This window comes from Lithobates pipiens, unplaced genomic scaffold (assembly GCF_037356315.1).
Source record: "Lithobates pipiens isolate NorthernLeopardFrog02 unplaced genomic scaffold, aLitPip1_a1.2 Scaffold_8, whole genome shotgun sequence".
Taxonomy (NCBI): Eukaryota; Metazoa; Chordata; class Amphibia; order Anura; family Ranidae; genus Lithobates; species Lithobates pipiens.
In genome coordinates this window covers 160,838,983-160,858,837 of record NW_027507903.1, presented here as the reverse complement: position 1 = coordinate 160,858,837, position 19,855 = coordinate 160,838,983, and the positions used below count along the sequence as shown (strand labels likewise).

Sequence of the window (19,855 nt, the reverse complement as noted above, 5' to 3'; positions counted from 1 at the left end):
GGGAGACCCAGCAAACAATGTAAGGGATTAATCGGGAGGGATACCCCTGTCACCTCCACCACCAAAGACCCCACCGCTATCCAGAAAGGCCGTATCAAAGGGCATTTCCAAAAGATATGAAACAATGACCCAATGTCAAGTCCACATCGCCAACAAGATGACGAGACTGAGGAATCGTATTTGTGGATGACATCGGGGGTCTTATACCAAAACATAAGGATTTTTATTGCTGTTTCCCTTTGCGTGACACACTTAGAGGATTTGAAAGTAGAGGACCAAATCCTATCCCACGTCTGCAGGGAGATAGGTTTGTCCAACAACTGAGACCATCTACTCATGTACAAATGCATAAATTCATTTAGAGGGGTCGACTCATGGAGGATTCAGTGAATAGAGGAAATTAAATTAAGTTGATGTGGGCCTTGAGCGCAGAGATGCTCAAAAGCTGTGGGAGTGTCAAGGGTTAAAGTCGGAGACTTAGAGTTAAAGAAGTGTCTCACCTGTAGGTAGAAGTAAAACGAATGTTTGGGAATGTCATATTTTTCTCGCAAGGTCTCAAAGGCATGGAGTCTACCGGGGAGACAGGGTGTACCAGGTTTCTAAGTTGGAAAAGAGGGGGATCTAGCCACAGGGAAATCCTACCCATAGACAATCCATCAGGGATAGTAGGATTAAATAAGACATTCGTGAGGGGGGGGACAGGCTGAGGAGAGGGAGTACTTTTTGTTACACTTTTGCCACAAGTCAAAAGTAAATGACATTGGGGCCGTAGATTGACGTCTAAGGGTAGAGGGCAGTGGGGATGGGGCGCCCCAGATCAAGGAGCATGGGTGAACCGGATACAGGACCCCCTTTTCAATAGCAGCCCACCGACTTGTGGCATTAAGAGAGGACCAGGTAGCAATAATTCGTAAATGGGTAGCTTGATAATATTTCACAATATCCGGAGCACCCAACCCTCCCCCCCCCCCCCCCCCCGACCCTAACAACATCATTCTGATCAGGCACTGGACACTGTTTTTGAGCACAAGTCACTTTATTATTCAATCAATGGACTAATTTTACTACTTATTTTTCATTAATTTAATTCCACCATTTATTTATTGTTTACTTTTAAAATTTCTATCACTGTTTACAATTGCAATTATCACAGCAGTACATTATTTATTCCAATTATCTGATTTTGCTTCCTGCTAATGACTGTAAGGTATGCAGTAGATCTTTGCAGCAGAGGGTCAAACACACATGTTGTTCGGAATACAATGGGACCTATCATCGTTGTATTATATGTTAATTGGAGGCTTTATAACCTCACACATATCAATACAACGCCAACAACACACCACACTATACCTCTGACATCTTGAATAATACAGAGGGTGTAATACACTTCAGCACGTAATTTATTTTGGTGTCACTTTCACACTTTTTTTTTACATTTTTCATTTTATTAGTTGATTTTGCTTTCTGCTAATGACTGTATGGTATGCAGTAAGTTTTTGTAGCAGGGGATCAAACACGCATGTGGTTTGGAACACAATAGGACCTACCATCATTGTATTATATGTTAATTGGAGGCTTCATAACCTCACAAACTTCAACACAACATCAACAATACACCACTATACACCTCTGACACCTTGAATAATACAGAGGGTGTAACACACTTTGGCACATAATTCTTTTTGGTTTCATTTCTTTACTTTTATTTTATCAAGATTGAATTGCTTTTGATGGAACACTTAGCAATTCAAACACCCCCCTTTTTTCTGCTGTAACCCCACAACAGACAGAGGGTGTAACACAGCAGCACTTGAACTAGCACTTTTTAACTTTCTTCACTTTAACAGGATCCTGTCACGGGATTCTGCTGCAGGTGCAGGTTCCTATCACCTGGTCTCTACTCATTTAATAGTAATTGTACTACCTAGCTTTTATTCATCTACCATCAATTCTAATAAATTAGCGCCACATCTACACCTTCCCATGTATTTACTGCCCTGCATCCAGAGTGCTTTCAGAATGGGCATTCAGTGCTGCAGGAGGTTTTGTTACTGATCATGGAATGCATCTGTTCACAGACTCCGTGGACCGTTTGACTTTTATAAAAATGAATCAGTCCTGGATTACCAGCTATGAAGCCCCTGGTGCCGATGTCACTGATTAAGTCTTTTTGGGATATGGAATCTCTGCAGAACTCCAAGGCTGCCTATCTTTGAGGGTGTTCATTTTATCTGGAAGAATGTTTTTGGTATAGGTTTCATGAGCACAATTAACACCCAAAGACCAATTTTTCAGCCCCTATTTGACAGTTGCATATCATTGCAATTTTTTACAGCAAGGCCAATTTTTGCTTTCATCAAGATTTCCTCTATAGGCTTACATTGGGAAGGCACCACTGGCACCCATAGACCAATTTTTACACACCCATTACCTTTATCTAAAGTCAAAGTGACCCCAGAATGTATCCAAAAAATCTCGAATCTTGTTCCCAGTGCACTACATTGTGTCCTCATCTACACACTGGCTCCCCATCTGTTGCTGACCAAAATAATGGTATTTTTTTGGCTTTATAAATGCAATTATTGCTGCAACAGATTCTAGACATGGTACAGATCTGCCATTTTACAGGTAGACTAAGGGGACCCCCCCCCCCACCCCGGCACTATATTGGCATTTTTTCATTTTTATGCTTTCACTTTAAAAATCAAAAAAATCACTGCTCATTTAAAAATTACGTTTTTCACAAACTTTTTTTTTTTTATTGATACATGCCCCCCAGGGCAGGACCCAGACCCCTATAACCATTGTATGCCCAATTACTTGCATATAAGCCTTCAAAATGGACACTTTTGATTTTTGACATTCGGGTCCCATTGACTTTAATGGGATTTGTTATTCAGGTCCGAACTTTTGCGGTGTTCGAATGTTCTAGTGCGAACCGAACAGGGATTAGTTCGGCCCTTCCCTACTGAGCATGTGCAGGCTGGCTACCCTGCCTGTGTTAGCTGTCTTTCCCCATATGGACAGTGCAGGAGGGAAGGATCTGTGCATAAAAAAGCCATAATGCACAGGATTAACCCCTTACGTTCCACAGTGAGTATAACAAGCATGCTATGCTGCATATATAGACTGTTTTTACAGTTGTGGGTTTAGTAACACTTTAAAACGTATAACTGTGTATTATAGAGATTAGCAAACCAGTGATATGAAGCAAAGTGATGCAATAAGGTCTGCAGCAGAAATATGTTAGCAGGGGCTTAACTACAGATCGTAGGGTCCCGCAGCAAAGTTCAAGTGTTTGTAAACCTAAAAATAATGCAATAGCTCTTTAATTTGTTTAAATGTGAATTGTCATCACAATTAAATTTCTACCTGCTAATGTTCTGTTTTACCTGGTTGATACTGCCTGCACCCCTCCTCCTGAGAGTAAACTAACCATGCTAGCATGGCTAATGATCCATGCAAGCTTGGTCAGTTTGCATTTTTTGTCATCACACTGAAGATACAGGCACATTGCCCAAGAGCACAGTGTGTCTGTGTCTTCCATAGTCAGTAGACAAGTTGCGCCCCCCCCCACCACTGCACTTGGCTAGGGAAAGGAGGAAGTGATGGTATGCCACAGAGTCTGATTGCATCAGAACAAATCTTAGATATATTCTGGCGCTCTACATGTTTCGCGTTTTAATCAACGCTTCCTCAGGAGCTTTATCAATTTTCTAAAATAGAGAAAATGTATCAATCAAATCAAAACATAAAATATTTCATATACATTTACATTTATAATCAATTTGCAAAATAAACAAGAACACTTGTTCTTGTGTTCTTGTTTATTTTGCAAATTGATTATAAATGTAAATGTATATGAAATATTTTATGTTTTGATTTGATTGATACATTTTCTCTATTTTAGAAAATTGATAAAGCTCCTGAGGAAGCGTTGATTAAAACACGAAACATGTAGAGCGCCAGAATATATCTAAGATCGGTTCTGTAATCAATACCCTGTCTATTGTAATCTTTTTTATATTGAGTATTAATGTACATTTTCTCATTCTCTGGGTTTATATACCTAATGGAAACAGATATGGATATTGCTTAAAATGTACTAATTTAGACAGGATATGAAACAGTACTTGTTATGTTTTATACTAATTTTTATTCTTTATAAATACATTATTTTTTATGTTAAATATATTCTTTTTTCCTTGTTTTTCCCTTTTGTATATTTAAAGATACTATTATGCCTAAAAAGTCCAACACAACCAACACTTTTTTTAAATTAATTTATTTATTTTTGTGTGTGGTTTTCCCCTTCCCTGTTTTTTTCCCCTCTTTTCGTTTTGCTTCAAGTTATTCAAAGGACGTGGCATTTGGATTTTTTATTTTTCATTGTATCCACAGAACCACCCTGTGATAGATACACATTACTTTTATCGTTAATGTTCACTACAAAGTAAAATGCCCTCTTGATAATCTCCCCTTTAATTGATACTTACTTTTCCCAAATATCCCCCCCCCCCCCCACTTGAGTTGCCTCCCCAGAGCCCTGTGTATTAAACCCTGTGTCATTTTGGTATTAGTCCATATTAGAACATACACATGACACATTCACACATATGGCAGTGCTTGGGCCTGAACACATATGCCAATCACTACGTTGTGGAAGAAAGGGGAGATAGTCACATGCTCTTTGATATATGAAAGTACAAGGTATTTCAAAGGGCTCTCTGACTGCCACATGAGGGTGACCAGTAGCATGCAAATGGTAAGTATCTGCAAACAGAGGGGACAAAGCGTTAGTTGTACATTTGACCTTTTATTATGCATGCTTATTAGGACAATGAGTGTGCATTATTATGTTCATGACAGTTGGATGGATGTTTACTACACGTATATATTCTCATGCATTCGTATTTCTTTTGACAGCTCCATTTATTCCTCTAAGTGCAGACAGCTTTGTGAAGTTCGATGCTTATGGAGATGGGCTTGGTCTGTACAATGTATTCAATTTCCAGTACAACAATGGAAAATACTCCTACTTAAAGATAGGCCAGTGGGCTGAAACCCTGTCTTTGGATTTTGACTTGATACAGTGGTCAAAGAGTATGGTGCCAACTTCACAGTGCAGTGACCCATGTGCACCAAATGAAATGAAGAGTATGCAACCAGGAGACGTTTGCTGCTGGATCTGTATTCCATGTGAAACTTATGAATACCTGGCAGATGAGTTCACATGCATTGACTGTGGCCCAGGCCGGTGGCCAACCTCAGATTTAACTGGTTGCTATGACCTACCAGAAGACTACATCAAGTGGGAAGATGCATGGGCCGTTGGACCGGTGACCATTGCGTGTCTTGGCTTTATCTGTACATTTCTAGTTGGAGGAGTTTTTATCAAGCATAACAGTACTCCTTTAGTAAAAGCTTCAGGGAGAGAACTTTGCTACATTCTACTGATTGGTGTATTTTTGTGCTACTGTATGACATTTTTCTTCATAGCCAAACCTTCCCCAGTTATTTGTACTCTACGCAGATTGGGACTTGGGACCTCTTTTGTAGTTTGCTACTCAGCTCTCCTTACAAAAACAAATCGCATTGCCAGAATTTTCAGTGGGGTGGCAGATGGTGCTCAAAGACCTAAATTCATCAGTCCCAAGTCTCAAGTTATCATATGTCTAAGTCTTATCTCAGTTCAGATTGTCATTGTGTCTGTGTGGTTAATGTTGGAGTATCCAGGAACCAGGCGGTTTACAATTCCAGAGAAGAGGGAAACTGTCATACTGAAATGCAATGTCAAGGATTCCAGTATGTTAATTTCTTTAACATACGATGTTGTTCTAGTAATTCTATGTACTGTATATGCCTTCAAGACAAGAAAATGCCCAGAAAATTTCAATGAAGCCAAGTTTATTGGATTTACAATGTATACAACTTGTATAATCTGGCTTGCATTCCTTCCCATATTCTATGTGACATCAAGTGACTACAGGGTAAGTTCATTAATATGTTAAATTGTTTTATTATGACCTTAATAAGATGCCTTTAATACACCTATGAACATGTATGTCATATGTAGTCTTTTTTAATATGTGTGTAAAAGAGATTAACACATTTTAAACAATATTATACATTTGTATTAATCTCTAAAAGCCATATTTGTTTCTAGGTATAACTTGTAGTTATATATGTACATGGGGTAGGCATGTTTTTTACTAAATAAGCACATATGTTATACTAGCACATATGCTTGATGCTTAGTAGTGATGGCCGAACGGTTCGCCCGGCGGTCGTTTCGCGGCGAATTTCCGACTTTCGCCATCCGCGGGTTCGAACGCCTTTTTCCGTCGTTCGCCCCGGCGGACTTACGTGTTTAATGTATACAAGAACTTTAACCTTTCGTGACACGTTTATCATGTGTTACAGGACAACCAATTGAGACATGACAGCTCATGGACACTTGGACATTCCCCCTAACCTATAAATACACCCGATCCGGTGGCCATTTTACATTCTTTCTTCTGTCACTGTAGGGAAAGGATCCTGTGTGGAGTAGGGACAGAGAAAACGCTAGCTATTTGGTACACAAAAGTTCTTTTCAGGACTGGTATAGGTGTTAGGTCAGCAGCCTGAGTTTCTTTTGTCAGTTTAGATAAAGGGACAGAGCGCTGTATGCTGCTATTTTAGGGACAGCTCAGCCAGATTAGTCTTTCTTCATCATCATCATCATCATCATCATTAGCTGTTACTATCAGGTCCACAAAAGAGCTGTTCCAGCTAATCGTTCCAGCCTACTCTTTTTTGCCAATTTGTATAGGGACAGGCAGGAAGCAGTGTGTCAGGCAGTGAGGATAATTTTAAAGACTTGCTGTTACTATTAGTTCCACAAAGGTTCTTTTCAGGACTGGTATCAGTGGTACGGTAATAGGCTTGTACACGTATAATATTCTTTCTTCCAAATATAGAAAGAATATTATACTTGACTGCTGCCCTTCTGCTGCAGTCTGCTAATCATTCACAACTCACTTGTTCCACAAAGCTCTTTATCAGGACTGGTAACTTGGTCTGTCTAGGGTGCTACGGTACATAGGCTTGGGTGCGGTACAGTCTGCTGTTCTGTAAGGACCGCTATCGGTCCACAATACATAGGGTTGCCGTGCACTACTGCTGACCGCTGCCCTATACTGCAGCAGTCCTTCATTGGTATAGGGACTGACGTACAGTCTGCTAATCACTAACACACAACCTGCTTGGTCCACAAAAGTTCTTATAAGGACTGGTAACTTGGTATAGGGTGCTACGGTACATAGGCCTGAGTGCGTTACAGTCTGCTGTTCTGTAAGGACCGCTATCGGTCCACAATACATAGGGTTGCCGTGCACTACTGCTGACCGCTGCCCTATACTGCAGCAGTCCTTCATTGGTATAGGGACTGACGTACAGTCTGCTAATCACTAACACACAACCTGCTTGGTCCACAAAAGTTCTTATAAGGACTGGTAACTTGGTATAGGGTGCTACGGTACATAGGCCTGAGTGCGTTACAGTCTGCTGTTCTGTAAGGACCGCTATCGGTCCACAATACATAGGGTTGCCGTGCACTACTGCTGACCGCTGCCCTATACTGCAGCAGTCCTTCAGCGGTATAGGGACTGACGCACAGTCTGCTAAACACTAACACACAACCTGCTTGGTCCACAAAAGTTTTTATAAGGACTGGTAACTTGGTATAGGGTGCTACGGTACATAGGCCTGAGTGCAGTACAGTCTGCTGTTCTGTAAGGACCGCTATCGGTCCACAATACATAGGGTTGCCGTGCACTACTGCTGACCGCTGCCCTATACTGCAGCAGTCCTTCATTGGTATAGGGACTGACGTACAGTCTGCTAATCACTAACACACAACCTGCTTGGTCCACAAAAGTTCTTATAAGGACTGGTAACTTGGTATAGGGTGCTACGGTACATAGGCCTGAGTGCGTTACAGTCTGCTGTTCTGTAAGGACCGCTATCGGTCCACAATACATAGGGTTGCCGTGCACTACTGCTGACCGCTGCCCTATACTGCAGCAGTCCTTCATTGGTATAGGGACTGACGTACAGTCTGCTAATCACTAACACACAACCTGCTTGGTCCACAAAAGTTCTTATAAGGACTGGTAACTTGGTATAGGGTGCTACGGTACATAGGCCTGAGTGCGTTACAGTCTGCTGTTCTGTAAGGACCGCTATCGGTCCACAATACATAGGGTTGCCGTGCACTACTGCTGACCGCTGCCCTATACTGCAGCAGTCCTTCAGCGGTATAGGGACTGACGCACAGTCTGCTAAACACTAACACACAACCTGCTTGGTCCACAAAAGTTTTTATAAGGACTGGTAACTTGGTATAGGGTGCTACGGTACATAGGCCTGAGTGCAGTACAGTCTGCTGTTCTGTAAGGACCGCTATCGGTCCACAATACATAGGGTTGCCGTGCACTACTGCTGACCGCTGCCCTATACTGCAGCAGTCCTTCATTGGTATAGGGACTGACGTACAGTCTGCTAATCACTAACACACAACCTGCTTGGTCCACAAAAGTTCTTATAAGGACTGGTAACTTGGTATAGGGTGCTACGGTACATAGGCCTGAGTGCGTTACAGTCTGCTGTTCTGTAAGGACCGCTATCGGTCCACAATACATAGGGTTGCCGTGCACTACTGCTGACCGCTGCCCTATACTGCAGCAGTCCTTCATTGGTATAGGGACTGACGTACAGTCTGCTAATCACTAACACACAACCTGCTTGGTCCACAAAAGTTCTTATAAGGACTGGTAACTTGGTATAGGGTGCTACGGTACATAGGCCTGAGTGCGTTACAGTCTGCTGTTCTGTAAGGACCGCTATCGGTCCACAATACATAGGGTTGCCGTGCACTACTGCTGACCGCTGCCCTATACTGCAGCAGTCCTTCATTGGTATAGGGACTGACGTACAGTCTGCTAATCACTAACACACAACCTGCTTGGTCCACAAAAGTTCTTATAAGGACTGGTAACTTGGTATAGGGTGCTACGGTACATAGGCCTGAGTGCGTTACAGTCTGCTGTTCTGTAAGGACCGCTATCGGTCCACAATACATAGGGTTGCCGTGCACTACTGCTGACCGCTGCCCTATACTGCAGCAGTCCTTCATTGGTATAGGGACTGACGTACAGTCTGCTAATCACTAACACACAACCTGCTTGGTCCACAAAAGTTCTTATAAGGACTGGTAACTTGGTATAGGGTGCTACGGTACATAGGCCTGAGTGCGTTACAGTCTGCTGTTCTGTAAGGACCGCTATCGGTCCACAATACATAGGGTTGCCGTGCACTACTGCTGACCGCTGCCCTATACTGCAGCAGTCCTTCAGCGGTATAGGGACTGACGCACAGTCTGCTAAACACTAACACACAACCTGCTTGGTCCACAAAAGTTTTTATAAGGACTGGTAACTTGGTATAGGGTGCTACGGTACATAGGCCTGAGTGCAGTACAGTCTGCTGTTCTGTAAGGACCGCTATCGGTCCACAATACATAGGGTTGCCGTGCACTACTGCTGACCGCTGCCCTATACTGCAGCAGTCCTTCATTGGTATAGGGACTGACGTACAGTCTGCTAATCACTAACACACAACCTGCTTGGTCCACAAAAGTTCTTATAAGGACTGGTAACTTGGTATAGGGTGCTACGGTACATAGGCCTGAGTGCGTTACAGTCTGCTGTTCTGTAAGGACCGCTATCGGTCCACAATACATAGGGTTGCCGTGCACTACTGCTGACCGCTGCCCTATACTGCAGCAGTCCTTCATTGGTATAGGGACTGACGTACAGTCTGCTAATCACTAACACACAACCTGCTTGGTCCACAAAAGTTCTTATAAGGACTGGTAACTTGGTATAGGGTGCTACGGTACATAGGCCTGAGTGCGTTACAGTCTGCTGTTCTGTAAGGACCGCTATCGGTCCACAATACATAGGGTTGCCGTGCACTACTGCTGACCGCTGCCCTATACTGCAGCAGTCCTTCATTGGTATAGGGACTGACGTACAGTCTGCTAATCACTAACACACAACCTGCTTGGTCCACAAAAGTTCTTATAAGGACTGGTAACTTGGTATAGGGTGCTACGGTACATAGGCCTGAGTGCGTTACAGTCTGCTGTTCTGTAAGGACCGCTATCGGTCCACAATACATAGGGTTGCCGTGCACTACTGCTGACCGCTGCCCTATACTGCAGCAGTCCTTCATTGGTATAGGGACTGACGTACAGTCTGCTAATCACTAACACACAACCTGCTTGGTCCACAAAAGTTCTTATAAGGACTGGTAACTTGGTATAGGGTGCTACGGTACATAGGCCTGAGTGCGTTACAGTCTGCTGTTCTGTAAGGACCGCTATCGGTCCACAATACATAGGGTTGCCGTGCACTACTGCTGACCGCTGCCCTATACTGCAGCAGTCCTTCATTGGTATAGGGACTGACGTACAGTCTGCTAATCACTAACACACAACCTGCTTGGTCCACAAAAGTTCTTATAAGGACTGGTAACTTGGTATAGGGTGCTACGGTACATAGGCCTGAGTGCGTTACAGTCTGCTGTTCTGTAAGGACCGCTATCGGTCCACAATACATAGGGTTGCCGTGCACTACTGCTGACCGCTGCCCTATACTGCAGCAGTCCTTCATTGGTATAGGGACTGACGTACAGTCTGCTAATCACTAACACACAACCTGCTTGGTCCACAAAAGTTCTTATAAGGACTGGTAACTTGGTATAGGGTGCTACGGTACATAGGCCTGAGTGCGTTACAGTCTGCTGTTCTGTAAGGACCGCTATCGGTCCACAATACATAGGGTTGCCGTGCACTACTGCTGACCGCTGCCCTATACTGCAGCAGTCCTTCAGCGGTATAGGGACTGACGCACAGTCTGCTAAACACTAACACACAACCTGCTTGGTCCACAAAAGTTTTTATAAGGACTGGTAACTTGGTATAGGGTGCTACGGTACATAGGCCTGAGTGCAGTACAGTCTGCTGTTCTGTAAGGACCGCTATCGGTCCACAATACATAGGGTTGCCGTGCACTACTGCTGACCGCTGCCCTATACTGCAGCAGTCCTTCATTGGTATAGGGACTGACGTACAGTCTGCTAATCACTAACACACAACCTGCTTGGTCCACAAAAGTTCTTATAAGGACTGGTAACTTGGTATAGGGTGCTACGGTACATAGGCCTGAGTGCGTTACAGTCTGCTGTTCTGTAAGGACCGCTATCGGTCCACAATACATAGGGTTGCCGTGCACTACTGCTGACCGCTGCCCTATACTGCAGCAGTCCTTCATTGGTATAGGGACTGACGTACAGTCTGCTAATCACTAACACACAACCTGCTTGGTCCACAAAAGTTCTTATAAGGACTGGTAACTTGGTATAGGGTGCTACGGTACATAGGCCTGAGTGCGTTACAGTCTGCTGTTCTGTAAGGACCGCTATCGGTCCACAATACATAGGGTTGCCGTGCACTACTGCTGACCGCTGCCCTATACTGCAGCAGTCCTTCATTGGTATAGGGACTGACGTACAGTCTGCTAATCACTAACACACAACCTGCTTGGTCCACAAAAGTTCTTATAAGGACTGGTAACTTGGTATAGGGTGCTACGGTACATAGGCCTGAGTGCGTTACAGTCTGCTGTTCTGTAAGGACCGCTATCGGTCCACAATACATAGGGTTGCCGTGCACTACTGCTGACCGCTGCCCTATACTGCAGCAGTCCTTCATTGGTATAGGGACTGACGTACAGTCTGCTAATCACTAACACACAACCTGCTTGGTCCACAAAAGTTCTTATAAGGACTGGTAACTTGGTATAGGGTGCTACGGTACATAGGCCTGAGTGCGTTACAGTCTGCTGTTCTGTAAGGACCGCTATCGGTCCACAATACATAGGGTTGCCGTGCACTACTGCTGACCGCTGCCCTATACTGCAGCAGTCCTTCAGCGGTATAGGGACTGACGCACAGTCTGCTAAACACTAACACACAACCTGCTTGGTCCACAAAAGTTTTTATAAGGACTGGTAACTTGGTATAGGGTGCTACGGTACATAGGCCTGAGTGCAGTACAGTCTGCTGTTCTGTAAGGACCGCTATCGGTCCACAATACATAGGGTTGCCGTGCACTACTGCTGACCGCTGCCCTATACTGCAGCAGTCCTTCATTGGTATAGGGACTGACGTACAGTCTGCTAATCACTAACACACAACCTGCTTGGTCCACAAAAGTTCTTATAAGGACTGGTAACTTGGTATAGGGTGCTACGGTACATAGGCCTGAGTGCGTTACAGTCTGCTGTTCTGTAAGGACCGCTATCGGTCCACAATACATAGGGTTGCCGTGCACTACTGCTGACCGCTGCCCTATACTGCAGCAGTCCTTCATTGGTATAGGGACTGACGTACAGTCTGCTAATCACTAACACACAACCTGCTTGTTCCACAAAAGTTCTTATAAGGACTGGTAACTTGGTATAGGGTGCTACGGTACATAGGCTTGAGTGCGGTACAGTCTGCTGTTCTGTAAGGACCGCTATCGGTCCACAATAGATAGGGTTGACGTGCACCACTGCTGACCGCTGCCCTATACTGCAGCAGTCCTTCAGCGGTATAGGGACTGACGTACAGTCTGCTAAACACTAATACACAACCTGCTTGGTCCACAAAAGTTCTTATAAGGACTGGTAACTTGGTATAGGGTGCTACGGTACATAGGCTTGAGTGCGGTACAGTCTGCTGTTCTGTAAGGACCGCTATAGGTCCACAATAGATAGGGTTGACGTGCACCACTGCTGACCGCTGCCCTATACTGCAGCAGTCCTTCAGCGGTATAGGGACTGACGTACAGTCTGCTAAACACTAATACACAACCTGCTTGGTCCACAAAAGTTCTTATAAGGACTGGTAACTTGGTATAGGGTGCTACGGTACATAGGCTTGAGTGCGGTACAGTCTGCTGTTCTGTAAGGACCGCTATAGGTCCACAATAGATAGGGTTGACGTGCACCACTGCTGACCGCTCACCTATACTGCAGCAGTCCTTCAGCGGTATAGGGACTAAGAGTTTTGTCACAGGGTCATTTAAAAAATGACATGCAGAGGAAGAGGCAGGCCCTTCCGCAGGGGTGGTAGGGGTAGGGCAGGAGCAACAGGCTTGAGCCAAAGTGGGAAGTTGCAGAAGGTGCGTTCAATTACTTTAAAGGATGCACCAGACTTGGTTGAGTGGCTCGCTCAGCCTTACTCTTCTGCACCCTCCTCATCCTCTCGATCTGCACCCTCTTCTTCACTCTCTGCTATGTGCACCCCCAAAGACACTACCACCAACAACACGACCACCACCACCACCACCACATACCTTCCGCTTGAGTCACTGGAATTATTTTCCGATCCATATCAAGAGGACATTTCTGATGCGCAGCCACTCTTGGTATTGGATCAGGAAGAGGAGGTAGCAACAAGCGCTACTCAGCAGTCTGACGCCAGTACCCAGATCAGCCCAAGGAGGAGGTTGGTCCCCGGTGTTGCTGCCTACTCTACTTATAGCGGTGGGGAAGGTGACGTTGATGATGACGTGTCTAGTGATGTCACGTGGGTGCCCACAAGAGAGGAAGAGGAGGGGAGTTCAGAGGGAGATATGGACCAGCAGATAGGGAGGAGAAGCAGCAATGACTTACATTGCACAGCAGGGACAAAGCAGACTGCAAATGTATCAGGAGCGAGTCATCGACCATGTACGGTCACATCTGGCGCTCCCAGGACACCGGCACATGGCTCCGCAGTGTGGGCTTTTTTTAACGTGTCCGCTGCTGACAATAGCGTTGCCATCTGCAATCTTTGCAGTCAACGCGTTAGTCGCGGTAAGCCCAATACTCACCTAGGGACGACCGCCTTAAGAAGGCACATGAGCAGCCATCACCGAGCCCAGTGGGAGCAACGGAACACACAAAGCCACACTGCAGGCTCTCACCGTCCAGCCTCGTCTTCTACTTCTCCTTCTCCTCTCTCCTCACAATTGTCCTCCACTCCACCTTCCATCACGCCAAGCTCACATTTTTCTGCAAAAAGGCAGGCTTCCGTGGGCCTAATGTTTGAGCGTAAAAAAATGATGACGCCGGATAACCCTCTTGCCCAACGGTTGGCGGCTGGCTTGTCAGAACTCATAGCCCGCCAACTACTGCCATATAAACTGGTGGACTCGGAGGCCTTTCGCAAATTTGTGGCCATTGGAACACCACAATGGAAGGTCCCAGGAAGGAAGTATTTCTCAGAGAAGGGCATCCCAGAGCTATATGGCCATGTTCAGCGGCAAGTGAATGTATCTCTGGCACACAGTGTCGGTGCCAAGATACATCTGACCACAGACACGTGGTCTAGCAAACACGGGCAGGGAAGGTATATCAGTTTTACTGCCCACTGGGTGAACCTTCTGACGGCCGTCAAGCATGTAACCCGTGGCACCCGTGTAGATTTGGTTTTACCGCCACGGATTGCATGCAGGCCTGACTCTTCTTCTCCTCCTCCTACTCCATCCTCCTCCCTCTCCTCCTCAGCTGCCTCCTCCTTTTCCGCTGCTAGCGTCTCTTCCACTGCACCGCCCAAGCTCCCCAGAACCTATTCCACATGCCAGGTGAGACGTTGCCATGCCGTGCTGCGTCTGTTGTGCCTGGAAGCAAAGAGCCACACTGGCCCGGCACTCCTTTCAGCTTTGCGTTCACAGGCAGATGAGTGGCTAACACCGCTCAATTTGACAGTTGGTAAAGTGGTGTGTGACAACGGTGCCAATCTGCTTAGCGCATTGAAACAGGGCAAAATCACGCACGTGCCGTGCATGGCACACGTCTTAAACTTGGTCGTGCAGCGATTCCTTGTCAAATACCCTGGGGTCCAGGACATCTTGCGGCAGGCAAGGAAAATCTCGGCCCATTTCAGAAGATCTTACACGGCCATGGCTCGCCTTGCTGACATTCAGCGGCGACACCATCTGCCGGTCAGACGTCTTATTTGCGATTGCCCGACGCGATGGAACTCAACCTTCTATATGCTTGATAGGCTGCTCCAGCAGAAACGTGCAGTTAACGTCTACCTGTATGAACTCTGCGAAAGAAACGGTTCTGGGGAGCTGGGTTTTTTTTCACCGCGCCAGTGGCTGCTCATGCGCGACACATGCAGACTTCTGCGGCCATTTGAGGAGATCACCAAACTGGTCAGTCGCAGCCATGGCGCCATCAGTGACATGGTACCTTATGCCTTCTTTCTGGAGCGTGCATTGCGTCGTGTCATTGATCAGGCTGTGGAGGAGCAGGAGCGGGAAGATGAGGAAGTCGCAATGCTGGATGAATTCCCAGGGGGGGCTACTCTATCTGAGACAAGTCAACAACAGGAGTCTGATGAGGAGTCAGAGGAGGATGGTGCCGGGGCGGATGAGCAGGAGCAAGAAGAGCATGCTTTAAACCTTTCTGGGATCCCTGTTGTGCGAGGATGGGGAGAGGAGAATGAAGAGGACGACATTATCCTGGATGATGAGCAGGAGCCAGGCCACCACACCGCTTCCACTTTAGTGCAAATGGGGGCCTTCATGCTCCAGTGTTTTAATAGGGACCCCCGTATAAAAAGCATGAGGGTCAAGGACCAGTACTGGGTGGCAACGTACTTAGACCCCCGGTACAAACACAAAATGGCGGAAATGTTACCGCCGTCGCAGAGGGCTGTCAGAATGCAGCACTTCCAGGCCTTGCTTCGAGAAATGCTGCATTCTGCTTTTGCGTGCGCTGGCAGAGGAGCAATTCCCACTCCCAGAGAAGGATTTGCGGGTACCAATCCAACAGCGCCTGCAAGAAGAGGCCGGTTTGAAGATGTGTTGGTGACTTCGGATATGAGGTCATTCTTTCAGCCGACCCATCGACAGGTGTCATCCGGATCCAGCATCAGGGAACGCCTAGACCGTCAGGTGTCCGACTACATTGGGTTAACGGCCGATGTGGACGCTCTGAGGAGTGATGAACCCCTAGACTACTGGGTGGGCAGGCTTGACCTCTGGCCAGAGCTTGCCCAATTTGCAATCGAACTGTTGGCTTGCCCCTCATCCAGTGTCCTGTCCGAAAGGACGTTCAGCGCAGCAGGGGGGATTGTGACCGATAAGCGTACTCGCCTAGCTCACCACAGTGTTAACTACCTCACATTTCTAAAAATGAATGAGGCATGGATCTCGGAGGAATTCAACACATGTGATCAGTAGACCATGTATATGTCTATAAACAATTTTTGGAATCAAGCACACAGACCTTCTTAATTCATTTGGCTCACTTCCCTGACCCAAAAAAGCACACCGTACTATATGCCCCTACCCTCCTCTTTGAAGAGGTTGAGCGGTGTCATATTTCTACTGGGGCTGCTTATTATGAGGGGTTCCCACCATCCCTGTGCTGTGCTGACTTCCTCCTGGGTGTTCTTATTATGAGGGGCTCCCACCATCCCTGTGCTGTGCTGACTTCCTCCTGGGGGTTCTTATTATGAGGGGATCACACCATCCCTGTGCTGTGCTGACTTCCTCCTGGGGCTGCTTACGGTGCTGCTGTCAGCGCTGTATGTCACGGAGCTGCTGTCAGCGCTGTATGTCACGGAGCTGCTGTCAGCGCTGTATGTCACGGAGCTGCTGTCAGCGCTGTATGTCACGGAGCTGCTGTCAGCGCTGTATGTCACGGAGCTGCTGTCAGCGCTGTATGTCACGGAGCTGCTGTCAGCGCTGTATGTCACGGAGCTGCTGTCAGCGCTGTATGTCACGGAGCTGCTGTCAGCGCTGTATGTCACGGAGCTGCTGTCAGCGCTGTATGTCACGGAGCTGCTGTCAGCGCTGTATGTCACGGTGCTGCTGTCAGCGCTGTATGTCACGGAGCTGCTGTCAGCGCTGTATGTCACGGAGCTGCTGTCAGCGCTGTATGTCACGGAGCTGCTGTCAGCGCTGTATGTCACGGAGCTGCTGTCAGCGCTGTATGTCACGGAGCTGCTGTCAGCGCTGTATGTCACGGTGCTGCTGTCAGCGCTGTATGTCACGGAGCTGCTGTCAGCGCTGTATGTCACGGAGCTGCTGTCAGCGCTGTATGTCACGGAGCTGCTGTCAGCGCTGTATGTCACGGAGCTGCTGTCAGCGCTGTATGTCACGGAGCTGCTGTCAGCGCTGTATGTCACGGTGCTGATGTCAGTGCTCTGTATTACGGTGCTGCTGTCAGTGCTCTGTATCTCCTGCACCCTCTTGTTTGCCTACCCTGGTCCCTGACCTTCCATCTCCTCCATTGCCTTCATTAGCTCCATAGTCCTGAATTGTCAGAACAATTTCCCAAATAAAAAAAAAATGCTTGTAGTTATCGATCCCAAATTCACCTCATACATGTATTATGCTATTGTCCAGGTGGTGGGACTACGTGCTACCCCCTAATAATTACCCCGTGGCCGCAAATTCGACCTAAAGGTTTGCGAAATTCGCCTCCCATTGAAGTCAATGGAGCCCGCGGCGAACGGTCGTTTTCGCGAACGTTTGTGCCCGTTCGCGTTTCGCGTTCGCGAAACGTCCCGTCGGAAGTTCGTCCATCACTAATGCTTAGTAGCGCTACACAATATATATATATTTATATAGTCACAGGATCTCTTCCCCCTTTTCTTCATCCAGCAGTGGGTGGGTTCTGCATGCTGCAGAAAATGGCACCATGTAATGATGATGCACCACTTTCTGCAGCTTTCTTCTATGAGTCCATAGGTCTTTTATTGTCTGTGCTCACAGAAAGTGAGTTTAAAATTGCTGGCCATTATTCAACTTGAAAGAGTAGCACCATCCAGTAGCAGAGAGGACATACTGTGACTTAAGGAAAGGGCAGTGATCCTGGATGTGTCATACATCTAATTATAGGTAACTTTTTTAGTTACGAAAAGCTCTTTGCCTGGAGTTTCACTTTAACAAGTGTTGTAATGCAGGGAATTAGACCTTGAAGTTAGAATTGTTAGGGTTGCATAGCGGTTTTGGAGACATGTCAGCTGGTCACTTTACCCAACAGTGATTAACGGTGGAAGTAAATAGGCAACTCTCTCACTTTTCATACTGTAGTAATTAATCTTTAGAGACTTAAAGTGGCATCCTACTGTATAATTGCTGCCATATGACAAGGGACAAACACTTTCAATTCAGTATTACATGTCTGTTCAGCGGAATCCAGGAGCTTTAGAAGTTAGATCTTTTCCTAGTAGCTAAGTGCCCATTTAAATAGTATTCATGTAACATCAATACTAAAGCCTGTAAATTTGGAATTCAAACAAAATACTCAGGTACATGATTAATTATCTGAAAGCATGAGCTTTTCAGTTTGATGTAAAAGACTGTCCCTGATCTTGAATTACTATATCTAAAATATATTAGCCTACACTTACACATGGGCCCTGCCTTTGATATGCTGGCCTCCACACTCTCATAAAACTGTATAGCTGTGGTCTAGTTAGTTCTTGCATGATAATGTTTGGTGCTAATGTGTCTACTGAATCAACAGGCAGCCTTGAAGTCACTGCCTTACTAATCATGTTCTCTCATTTTGTCTTTTGAAATTTTATGAGAAATGTATTTCCAGACCGGTTATACTATATCTGTATCTTGAAAGGAATATAGTGCTTTTATAGAAATTATTTGGTAAAATATAGATTATTTAAGCATTTTCACAATGATGCTGATTTGCCTTTTATGCTATAAAAAATGATTTTAGATCTGGTCAAACTATACAAATCTTAATGGCCTCTTTACTAGATATGGCTTTTAATGAGAACACCAGCTCCCACCTCAGATATTCAGTTGGGGGGCAGGTGTATGATCCTTGGGACCAGCTGCCCCCAGTAAATAGTGTGCAACCCAACACAAAGAATGCCTCACAGTCTAATAACTGGATGCAAGGGCTGTGATGCCATCTCCGACCATATCATAAAAACCATAATGGGGAGCAGTTCTAAACCTGATTTTATACCATAAGAGATAAAGAATCACAAACTTACAAAGTTAAGCAAAAAATCTGAAAAGATTCCAAACATATTCAGAGCTGCAGTCATATATTGTAACCACAGATACATTAATTAGTATGTATTAGTTTTAGTTTAATAATGAATAATGCATTGCAATAGTTATTTGCAGCATTTAGAGCCATTGAGAACAGAATTTAGCAGTCACATGGCTGACTGTTGATATGGCAATAATTATAACTGTAGCTTTTTGAACTATGCTGAGAACTGAGTGAGCAATGGCCACTGATTGCTCAGTTCTTGGGTCTGTTCTGAGCACAGAGTGGTGAATGTCAGTCACCTCTTAGTGCTCTGCCCCCCCCCCCGGTGCTCACTGGACCCCCCGAGCTGGGGTGGGGGCAGGAGCAGCTGGCTCAGGCTCTCAGCTGTGCACAGAGAGGCTGAGCCAGCTGCTGATCAGGTATCTGTGTGGATACCGACATTATAGTCCAGATCCCTGCAGAGCCTGGACCAGCTTTGGGATGTCAGCCAACAGCGGGATTTAGCCCACTGTAGGCTAAATCTGGGTCACAGGCGCGCAGAACTAAGTGGACTCCTGTGACCCACAGGAAAAGTATGGTCAAAAGAGCTTTGGCCATACTTTTCTTTTAAGCCTATTTTCTATATTTAGGCACGTGGTCTATAACCATATTTGCATCATGGTATCTTAATAGATAGGTTATATTGTTTCTGAAGTGAGATGAAATACAGTAGTTCATGCATTATTCATGCA

At 45.8% G+C, this 19,855-nt stretch overlaps 1 protein-coding gene across 1 annotated transcript in view; it reads left to right on the top strand.

Annotated features, from left to right (window-relative positions):
• Nucleotides 1-19,855, top strand: part of GRM3 (glutamate metabotropic receptor 3) — a 402,987-nt gene that overhangs the window by 365,372 nt on the left and 17,760 nt on the right. The window contains exon 4 of the mRNA XM_077473045.1: nt 4,930-5,993. Coding sequence (XP_077329171.1) covers nt 4,930-5,993 — 1,064 coding nt within the window. The remainder of the gene's footprint in view (nt 1-4,929; nt 5,994-19,855) is intronic.